This window comes from Corvus moneduloides, chromosome 3 (assembly GCF_009650955.1).
Source record: "Corvus moneduloides isolate bCorMon1 chromosome 3, bCorMon1.pri, whole genome shotgun sequence".
In the NCBI taxonomy this organism is placed as follows: domain Eukaryota; kingdom Metazoa; phylum Chordata; class Aves; order Passeriformes; family Corvidae; genus Corvus; species Corvus moneduloides.
The window spans coordinates 76,609,229-76,620,356 of NC_045478.1; the positions used below are offsets into that span (position 1 = coordinate 76,609,229).

An 11,128-nucleotide genomic window follows, 5' to 3' on the forward strand; every position below is an offset into this window, starting at 1 on the left:
ACATCTGAGGTTTTAGATGCTATCTTAAGGTACTGCTGGTGCACAGCACATGTTAGAGCAGTGGTTAGGGACAACCTTTTGTTTAACACAGTTCTATTGGCAGCAAAGAGCATGAGTTTCTGATGGACAAAACTTCTTAACTGAAACCCTCTCAGGAATCTTAAGAATGCATTCTGCCTTTGCAAAATGGAAATCACTTTTTTTTCATGGACACTAAAATGATATTGACATTTCTCCTGTATTTGAAGAGTTTGTGCTGTAGGTAGATATTCCCAGAGGTAAATCTGTCATCCCTGAAGAAAAAATAGCCTAATCTAATATAAACAAATCTCTCATGGAGCAGATCATCTTGAATGTCATCATGCATCCCTGACAACCAAGGGATCAGGCCCAGCCAGCATGATTTTATGAAAGGCAGCTCCTGCTTGACCAACCTGACCTACTCCTGTGACCAGGGGGCCTGCTTAATGGATGAAGAAAGAGCTGTGGATGTTGTCTACCTAGATTTTAGTAAAGCTTAAACTCTGTTTCCCAGAGCACTCTCCTGAAAAAGTGGCTTCCTGTGATGTGTGTGGATGGGTGTACTCTTTGCTGAGTAGAAGACTGGCTGGATGGCTGTGCCCAGAGAGTGGTGGTGAATGGAGTCACATCCAGCTGGCGGCTCATAACCAGTGGAGTTCCCCAAGGCTCAGTGTTGGGACCAGTTCTGTTTAACATCTTCATCAATGACCTGGACAAGGGCATCCAGTGCACCCTCAGCAAGTTCATAGATGACACTGAGCAGGGTGGGAGTGTTGACCTGCTGGAAGGCAGGAAGGTTCTGCAGAGGGATCTGGACAGATCCCTGTCCAGCTGGATTGATGGGCCAAGACCAATTGAATGAAGTTCAACAAGGCAAAGTGCTGCATCCTGCACTGCGGTCACAACATCCCCATGCAGAACTAGGGCAGTGATTGTCCCCCTTGTGCTCAGCACAATGAGGCCACACTTTAAATGTTGTGTTCAGTTCTGGGCTCCTCATTACAGCAAGGACACTGATGTGCTGGAGCAAGTCCAGAGAAGAGCAGTGAAACAGGTGAAGGGTCTGGAGCACAAGTACTATGAGGAATGACTGAGGTAGCTGAGGATGTTTAGCTTGGAGAAAAGGAGGCTCAGGCAGGATTTTTTCACTTTCTACACCAACCTGAAAGAAGCTATATCCAGGTGGAGGTTGGTCTCTTCTCCCAGGTAACATGTGACAGGATGAGACGAAATGGCCTCAAGTTGCACCACGGGAGGTTTAGAAAGATATTAGGAAAATTTTCTTCACAGAAGAGGTTGTAAAGCATTGGAACAGACTGCCCAGGAAAGTGGTGGAGTCATCATCCCTGGAAGTGTTCAAAAAACATGTGGTCATAGCACTTGAGGACATGGTTTAATGGTGAACATGGTGGTGGTGCTAAGTTGATGGACTTAATGATCTTAAAGGTCTTTCCCAAGCTAAACAGTTCTATGATTCTTTTGGGCAGGAAAATAAAATTCCGAAACAGTAACATACAATTGGTCACAGCTGCTGTCTATACACAAATTATAAAACTCAATGAAGAGGAAAAAACTGGTGCCATGGATGATTCAGCATTTCAGGACTACACAAATACACGGAAGTCCAAGTTCCCATCAGAAGAAAACAACACAAAGGGGGAAAAAAACACCACAAAGATCTGGGCAGCAACTGCAATTCTGGCAGGCGGAAAACATCACAGAAACAAGCTTTACTATACTTTCTTCCATTTCTCTGGCCTGCTGTGAAACTCAAACTTGTGAAAAGGGATTAAATTTCAATATGGTCAATACTTCACAAGATCTATTGAAATATCAGGATTCCTCTGGAAAGTGATCTGGGAAGAACAAAATATTCTCTAGCAGAGAAAGAACTATAACTAAAAGTACCCTAAATGTGTGATTAAATGTGTGTAATTGCTGTGATAACAGCAGAATGTTATGCCTATCTTGTGATATAAGCAGGGAAGTATGCCCGCTTACTGCTGGAGGATCCACACATCTTTCCCAGCAAAACAGCAGGGATAAAACCAGCTGCTAAAATAGCAGTGCCTATGTAAATGCTCTGAGTGACTGGAATACCCAAAACTGACTGAACAGGAGGGCTAATGAGGAAGATGACCCTTCTGCCAGATTAATAGGGGCAGGGGGGGACACTCCACTTGACAGGAAGCATAAAAGAAGCCTGAACAGAACAGAACAGTTATAGAACATCTGTAACTGTGAGGAGAAAGAAGAGGTACACCAGAGCAGCAGTCAAAACCTGGCTTGATGCTGTCAAAAGTTACCCCAGCAGCAGCACATCTCTGCCTACACCACACAGAGCTGCCTCATGGTCAGATGCTGAGGTGAGCCTGGGCCCAGCAAGGACGACATCGTGAGGAGCAACACGTGCCCCACATCTCAGCGTGCTCGTGTGGCCTCGGAGGTGCTCTCTACCAGCAGGTGCATTAACAAATTGCAGGAAGCAGTGCAAGGATGCAGCAGCTGGAGCACCCATGCATCCTTCAGGAATTGTGTGGGGCTAAGGCACTGGCATTCCCAGGGGAGGAGGGGTGTGCTTGTAACCCGCATTTCCCAGGGGAGCACCTGCATACAATTGTGTGAATGGGCCTGTGGGACAAGAACCTATTGGAAAGCATATTCATGTTTCAAAAGGTGTATACAAATTTTAACACTGTTTTAAGGCTTGATTACTCCTCATTTCTCTTGAAGGACTGTAGAGTATAATTTAATTACATTATATACTAGTGACAGCAAAAATAGTAGCTTCCTCAGTTATTAAGAAACAAGATCCTATTACCATGGAAAAAAAGCCCCACAAAAATACCACTAGATTGTGCATTGCCATTTCTAGCTGATACAGGGTTGATGAACATGGCTCATGATGTCAGCGTAATTTGAAGTATGGCTGTTTTGTTCCTTGGTATTCATATTCTTAAGAAGTTCAATTATCACCACACAATATATGACCCAGATAAACTTACTGCCATGAAACATAAAAGTTTAGGTCATGTTTTCAAAAAACTTACTATAGAGATCACACAGAGCTGTAAGCAGACCTACTGTTCCAAGTAAGGACTAGAAAGAAGATTCTCTGGTAATGAGAACCTCAAAATCAGCTTTATTTTGCTCTTATGATCTTATTTTCAAATGTCACTCTGAAGGATGCATTTTTTAAAGCAGTTAGTTTCCAAATTGCCTTAAAAATAATTCTAAAACGTTCTTTCATTGCATTTGTTTACAGTACAACCTACTTGATCAGCAGCTTCTGCTTATCAGAATTCAAGGAGGGAGCAAAGTAGGCAAAGGATACTCATGATAAGGTGTAAGGTGAAAAGTATATATATATTTTTTTAAAATGTGTATATACATCTACAAAGAAACATTACTCCCTCCTAATCAGTAGTAGTAAAGAGGTGATGTTTTAAGTTGTGGGAGGGTTTTGTTTTTTAGCGTTCTTTTTCGCTAAAATAAGGTAACTATTTTTACTTAAGTTTGCCTACATCTTCACAGTCAGTACAAGAACTACAAATGTGCCTGAGCACAGGAATTTATGTCTGTGTGTCATGGTGGACTGCTAGAACTGTGTATTCTCTTAGACTCCAGAAGGACCTTTTCTGATTGGAAAAAAGCAGAGTACAAAGAACGGGTATTGTAAGAATGACATGTTTAAAGACCAAGACATTTACATTTGTTATGGGTATTGAGCTTCACTCAAAACATTGATTTTTATATCAATAATTGAGATTACTATCTGAGATCTCATCTTCTGGAAGCACACTAGTGGCTGCTAAAAACCCAAGAGTCTATACACATGTATGTAAATATCATATATGCACAAATGTAAAGCAGTCAAGTTTCTGAAAAACATTCATGAAGTGTTCAGTTGCTTTTTCTGTCCAGAGAGATTTGGAATGGTCAGCCAATTATTTCTATCTTTTTCTCCTACAGCAGAACATAGCTAGCTTCAACTTGGAAACTGTTTCAATTACATTCAAAGCATTTAGGAAGCAACTTCCACTAATATATTAATTTAAGAGACATGGTTGCTCTAAAACCATCATTTCCAATTATTTAGCTGAAACGAAAAATCCAACAATGTTGAATTTTTTTCTTGTATTAAGTGAGTTTAGCCTCCTCAAGCCTTGTTCTATTATTATTAGATACAAGGGAAAAAATATCCAGTCCCCACAGGGGAGCATTTTCTTCTTTACTTATTTTTCTAAAGAATAGATTTTCTTCTCTCCTCCTTCACCACATCAATGCTCAGGAACTTACTGAGCTAGCAGTCTGCAGTAATTAAGAGTTGTTGATGACTTTCTTCTATTAATTCATCCAGTTACTATTTAACTTACAAACTTTTAGCTGTTGCATGTCTCCTGGCATAGAAATCAACAACTTGCTGCAGTTAATATCCACCCTGGAGTCCTGTATTCTGCAGTTTCAAACTTGTTAAGTGCTCAAATCTTTACACTTAGAAGTAATGCATGCATATACTTAAAAACTCCACACAGCTGCACCATGTTTTGCATGTACTAAATGCAGTGAACATATTCAACGATTCCTTAGTGATACAAATATAACCCAAATCATTAACAGGAAATTGGTATTTTCCCTTAACAAGATACATGCAAGCCATCTTAAATTCAAATCTAAACTGTATTTGAGACAGTTAAATACGGACCAATATTTCAGTTCAGAATTACCTAATGAAGATCAGTAGAAACTATTGATTTCCTAACTAAAGGGTCTAAAACCTACTAACCGTAATATTACTAACATCCAAAAGTCTCATTTTATAACATACCTCTGAAAACATGACTTGCATTTTCTAAGTATTTACTATATTCCAGTACCTGTAACTGGATTGATATCAATGCAAGAGCCTCTACAGATTAGGTAGTCAGAGTACTCAGAATTCTTTTTAAAATCAGAAATCTTTTTAATACTGGCCAACTGATAACAGAAGGGTTTGCCCTAAAAATCGCCAAAGGGCCTTTTCCCCTGACCATTCCATCACCACGCATGACATGCCAATGCTGTGAATCAACTCACCTGCACTTAAAATACTGTGTTCCTTCATAGCTGCCATCATGCTTTCCCCTCTGAGGATCATCCCATTCCACGCCCAGCCAAATTCCTGGAAAAAAATGGTAGATACGTTTTCAAATTTAGGGCATTATATCCATAGAAATCACGGCTGGAAAGAACCTCTGCAGTTCACCTAGCCTAATCTTCTCTCTCAAAGCAGGAGATTATCACCAGCACTAAGACCAGTCAGTCAGGTAATCTGTTACCTAGCCAGACCTTGAAAATTTCCAAGGAGTGAAAGATTCCAAGACATCTGGCGAGCATATTCCAGTGCTGCATCACTTCTGTAATGGAAAAGATTTTCCTGCTGTGGCTGTTGTCCTTTATTACATAATCTAGTACTAGTAAGAAGAGCTAGGCTCTGCCATCATTGTAACCACCTGTCAAACAGCTGCAGGAAGCCATTGGATGTCACTTTTTTTCCTCTTCACCACATTAACCAAGCCCAGATCCCTCAATGTCTTCACAACACACGTATGGTCTGTGCCCTTAATCACTCTGGCAGTCCTCCAAGACTCCTCAAGAGAGGAGCAGATCTTTGAGATCCTCTCAAGTTCATCGGCATCCCTCTTGAACTGAAATGGTCCCATGCCAGATACATTACTCCAAGTGTAACCTTGTTAAGACCCCCTGCCCCCAGAGAGGGATAACAACTTCCTTTAACTTGCCGGCCATGTTCATCACTTCACTCTAAAGTAACCTAGTGCAACATGTATCTTTGCTTGTTACACGAGATCACTGCTGGCTCATATTCATAACAGTATCCAACTTAATTCCCAAGTCCTTTACAACAGACTCTGAGTTACTAGTACTTCCTGGCCTATACTAGATGTGGAAATTTATCCTTCTTGAATCTTTTGGATTCAAACCTAAAGTTCATAAAGCTTGATCTGGATTGCAATTCTAACTTGTATCACAGCAGCCATTTGAGGGTGAACACTGTTCCTCACTCAAGTCACTGGCAAATATGTGAAACAATACAGACCCCAGCATTTACTTTTGTAGTACTCACTCGTTACCTGATATCAACTAATTACATTTCTACTTGACAACTTTCAACTCACTTAACAGTCCATTCACCTATCTTGTATTTCTTCAGCTTCCAAATAAGATTCTTTATGGAGACACTATTAAAAGACTTATCAAAGTCAAGGAATATTACATCCTTTGTTCTCCCTTTATCCACATTCACAGTCATATCATCATAGAAAGTAATTACACTTGTGAAGCACAATTTGTTCTTATTTACAGGTACCAAATACTCCCAACTACTATTGTCCTTCACAGGCTTGGAAATGGATTCCAAGGAAACATGCTACAGATCTTTCCAGAAACTGAAGTGAGGCTAATGAGTCTACAGTTCCTGGTTATCCTTCTTGCCTCTTCTAGAACTGTGTGCAGGGCTAGTCTTCTTCCAAGCACCAGCAATCTTTCCATAAGTTTGAATATCTATAGTGGGTTGACCCTGGCTAGATATCAGGTGCCTACCCAAAGCCACTCTGTCACTCCCCTCCTCAACTGGAGAGGGGAGAAAAAATGTAACAAAAGTTGAGGTTAGGACAGGTAGAGATGACTCACTAATTACTGTCATGGGCAAAACAGATTTGACATGGGGAAAGTAATTGAATTTATTACCAATCAAAACCAAAGTAGAATAAAAAGAAGTAAAACAAATCTTAAAAATACCCCCACCCAAGCTCTCACTCCTTCCTGGGCTCTACCTCCTCCCCACCAGTGGTGCAGGGAGATGGAGAATGGGGGTTACAGTCAGTTCATCACACCTTACTTCTGCTGCTTCCTCCTCAAAGAGAGGAGTCCTTCCTGTGCTCCAGCGTGGGGTTTCTCCCATAGAAGACAGTCCTCCATAGACTTGTCCAACATAAATCCTCCCTATGGGCTACAGTATACTTCCTTTGGAACTGCTCCAGTGTGGAACCCTTTTTTCATGGGGTATAGTCCTTCAGGAAAAGGCTGCTCCAGCATGAGTTCCCCACAGGGTCACAAGACCTATCAGGGGCCTGCTCTGGTGTGGGCTTCCCCTAGAGTCACCACTTCCTTTCAGGCATCTACCTGTGTGACTCCTCCATGGGCTGCAGGTGGATCTCTGCACCCCTATTGATCCCCATGGGCTGCCAGGAAACAGCCTGTCTCAGTAGGTCTGCAGGGGAATCTCCTCTCTGGAGTGTGGAGCTCTTTCCCTTCCTTCTTTATTGATGTTGGTGTCTGCAGGGCTGTTCCTCTCACATATTCTCACTCAGCTCTTCTCTGGCCACAGTTACTTCTGTATAATGAGTCTCTATTCCTTCCCCTTCTTAAAGATGGTTTCACTGAGGTGTAATTACCATTGCTGATGGGCTCAGCCTTGGCCAGCAGCAGGTCTGTCCTGGAGCCTGTTGGCATTGGCTCTGTTGGACACAGAGAAAGCTTCTGCCATCTTCTCACAGATGCCACCACTGTAGCCCTTGCTGCTATCAGAACCTTGTCACGCGAACCCAGTATAGTATGTTATCGAAGGAGTACTTGGTCTGGTGATCTGCTGCTGCTGCCTCTTACCTTCCCTGACTATGCCAGCAGAGAGATCAAGGAAAAGACTGTAAAGTACTTCTTACACTCCTTTTGACAACTCTGACTTCTTAAAAAAACCCCAAAACCCACATAGATTAGAAATTGACATACTAACACAAGAACAATGAGGAAAAATCAAATTGTAAATTGCCTCGCTCTATTTGGCAATATTTGGGTTATTTAATTAAGAAGAACACGAGTAGAACCTCGAGAACAACCATAAAATGTGAAGATTATTACTTTTGTGGCGCTTACCTGCTGTACGAGACACGCTGCCCACATAGCGCACAGTCCCATAGTCGGTGCCACAGGAGACCCGCCGACCCAGCGCATCGGGAGGCACCCCAGCAGCCATCCCGGGACAGCTGGAGTCCGTGCTGCTCCCAGACCTGCAGGGACAGGAGAAAGGCCCTTAACACACGCGCAAGCCGCTGCTCTCACAACGCCCCTACCTTGAGCTGCTCTTTTGCCGGCCGGCTACACGCCGGGCTCCCTCCCAGCACTACCCCTTGCCGCTGGCACACCCCGCCCCGCTGCCTGCTCCCGGAGCAGCCTCCTCTGGCGCTGCTCTCAGCCTCAGCCTCAGCCCCCACACGCGCGGGGCCGCGGGGCGCAGCTCACGCACCGGAGGGGCCGCGCCGCCGCCCCACTTCCGCCCTGCCCCGCCCGGCACCCGCCGCCCGCCCCGCCGGCGCTCCCGGCGCCCTCCTATTGGCCGCGAGCCCCGGGGCCGCCCTGCCCTGGCTTGCTATTGGCCCACCCCCGCCTTCTACCGTACTCAGGTCACCGCCTTCGGGGGCAAACCGACCCGGGGCGTCGCCGCCGTAGAGCTTTCTGGGTAGTGCAGTTCGTCGAGGGTAGCCAGCCGCATGGGCTTGCCGGCCCTGGACTACAGCTCCCAGAATGCCGCGGGGTGAGAGGCAGGCGCTCTAATAGGGCGAGCCGGGCCCGCGGGGCGGTGCCAGGAAGGGAGGCAGCGGCCCCTCGCCCGCGTGCCGGGGTGTCCCGCCCGTCCCTGGGAATTGCGGCTCTCTCTGAGTAGGCGCAGACTTGCGGTGGGATGTGAGGACGGAGCAAAGATGCCTGGGGAAGCGCTGCCCTGGTGTAAAGCAGCGCGCGGTGGGCAAAGCCCTGCGGCAGCGGTGAACCGACACGGAGCAAGAGATGGTTCCGAGTCCGTAACTCAAGGCTGGGGCGCTCTCTGGGAGCAGCGGCTGAGGAGAACGTGGGCGACTCGCAGAGCAGTAGAGCTCCCCGGAGCATCCCCAGGCCAGAGGAACTCCCACGCAGTTGTATTCCCCTGTACGCTGCTACACTTGTTGCTGCATTTATTTCGACATTCAGTATTTGGGAAAAATATCGTCAAGACCTGTAATGATTAGCGAACACATCTTAAAAAAAAAAAAAAAAAAAAAAAAAAAAGTTAAAATCGATGTGTCCACTGTGCGTAGATTAGCAGCAAAAACTGAAAGACCTGACTGTATTCTAGTACCAGTTGGTGAAGAACATAAATTTAGTAAGAGCTCTTCAGTTTGATAGAGATAGGCATGGCAAGATCTAATAGCTGCGGTTATAAGAATCAAAGTATCCTAATTGTTGTTTTTCACATATGTTAATATCTTGTGTTTCATAGTTCAATGGCCCATAACAGCTTAATGCAAATAATATAATCTGAAAGTTGGCACCACAAAGACTGGAACAATCATCAAGTAAATAATTAAGCAGCTCTTGTAGTCCTATGCCTCCATTACATTAAATCTGTCTGTTCTTTTGGCAGGCAGGATATTAGTACTCTTTACTCTGAGTCTGTAATACTGACTACATAAATCAGGTGTGGGTATTTGGTAACACTAGCACATTCCAATCAAAATAATCTGGATAATGTGTATATTCTTTAGTATGCTGAGAGCTTGCATCTTCAAGTAACAGGCTTCAAGGGTATGCTGTACTGTCTTGCATAAAGCAGCTGCTCCCAAAGGGACAATCCAGCGAAGATCTCTGTGCCTTTATCACATAGTCCTCCTTTGCCATAGGGTTATGATCCAGTTTTAAGGTTCTTAGAAATGCCTCTGCCCGAATTAAGGTGCAAACAAGACCATATGCCAGTAACAATAGTAAAGGTTTTATTTGATGGTAAATATGAGAGAGAGAGAGAAAGAAAGAAAGGAAGAAAGAAGTAGAAGATAGGCGGGGGGGGGGGGGGGGGGGGGGGGGGGGGGACATAAAGAGTGACAGGGACAGAATAAGGAAAATATCACCACTCCGTGGCTCCCAGCGATGTTCGTTGATCCTCTCCAGCTGCTCTCTCGGTGGTGAAGGTGCCCCCAGAAGGCACAGAGTCCCATGGGTGTACATGCTCACGCTGGGTGGGCACGTCCGGGCGTGTCCCCTTGACTCTGGGTCTGTTGCACCACGTGCGGCCCTGTGGGGCCAAGCCTCTCACGTGAAAGTCCCTTGGATGTGCCCTGTGGGGTTGGGGGTTCCACAGCTGGGCCAGTTTGTGTAACGGAGGATGGGTGTTTATTGCCTCTCACCAGAGGCTGCATCATGCACCCAAAACCTCCTCCTCCCCCTCGGTTGGGGGGGAGTCTGTGTAAACCTGGCTTCTGTGAGCTGTGCTCTCCCCCCACCCCAAACTCACCCGGGGATAGTTGCAGCTGGTGGCTTTGGCCCTTTGTGGATGCAAACCTTTCCCTCAGCGTGAGATGACTGACCAATGCATTTCCCTCTATCTAATCAACAGTTTGACTTTCAGTTCAAAGTCCCACTCTTCAGGGAGGCTTCTTCAGTTGCAGCTTCTTTATCAAGAGCAAAACTTCATATCAATGTTTGAGGCATGAACTATTTTCAGTCTCTGACACATAGGTAATCTGTTATTTCAGGCCAACTAATAGCATTGGGGGAAAAAATAGATACCCTAGTCCTTCTTCCACATCTTTGGTGGTGGTGCCGTCTCATCTGCGTTCCTAAGCCCACTCATCTCCCACAGAGGGCACTCTTGGAACGATCTGTTCCAGTTTCAAACCATGCTGAAGCTACATGGATAGTGGTACAAGTGACAGCAGTTAAGTCCTCTTGCTCTCCTTTTCTGACTCCTCCACTGTTCCCAAGGTCAAAGCTGAGAGCCTGCTCCACTTTGTGTACTGCCTGACAGGAAAAGTCCTGAAAACAAGAAAATACTTTCTGTGATCTTTCTGATCCCAGCTGCCCATCTTATCCCTAGTTTGATGTGTAATCCATCCATTCTCAGAACCTACACGCATGTTGTCAGATTTATGTGTTTAGTATTTCTAAAATGATAAGGAGAATAGCATAACTTACTGTTTATTCTTTCTATTTCTTTGCACTTCTTGTTTCAGTGTTGTAATCAACAAATAGCCATAGCTCATGCTCTGTACTAGACAAGGAACAGGACAGTCCCAATGCCAAT

The 11,128-nt window shown here is 44.8% G+C and overlaps 1 protein-coding gene across 3 annotated transcripts in view; it reads right to left on the reverse strand.

Annotated features, from left to right (window-relative positions):
* The window catches only part of TBCE (tubulin folding cofactor E), a 52,071-nt gene that overhangs the window by 18,589 nt on the left and 22,354 nt on the right, over positions 1-11,128 (reverse strand). The window contains exons 1-3 of one of the 3 annotated variants that reach the window (XM_032102276.1): positions 8,324-8,360; positions 7,954-8,087; positions 5,098-5,182 (exon numbers count right to left, since the gene is read on the reverse strand). In XM_032102276.1, coding sequence (XP_031958167.1) covers positions 5,098-5,182; positions 7,954-8,053 — 185 coding nt within the window. In that variant the 5' untranslated portion in view covers positions 8,054-8,087; positions 8,324-8,360. Of the gene's footprint in view, positions 1-1,183; positions 1,283-5,097; positions 5,183-7,953; positions 8,088-8,323; positions 8,361-11,128 lie in introns of those variants that run through there. The other 2 variants (XM_032102275.1, XM_032102277.1) reach the window with 2 other exon arrangements.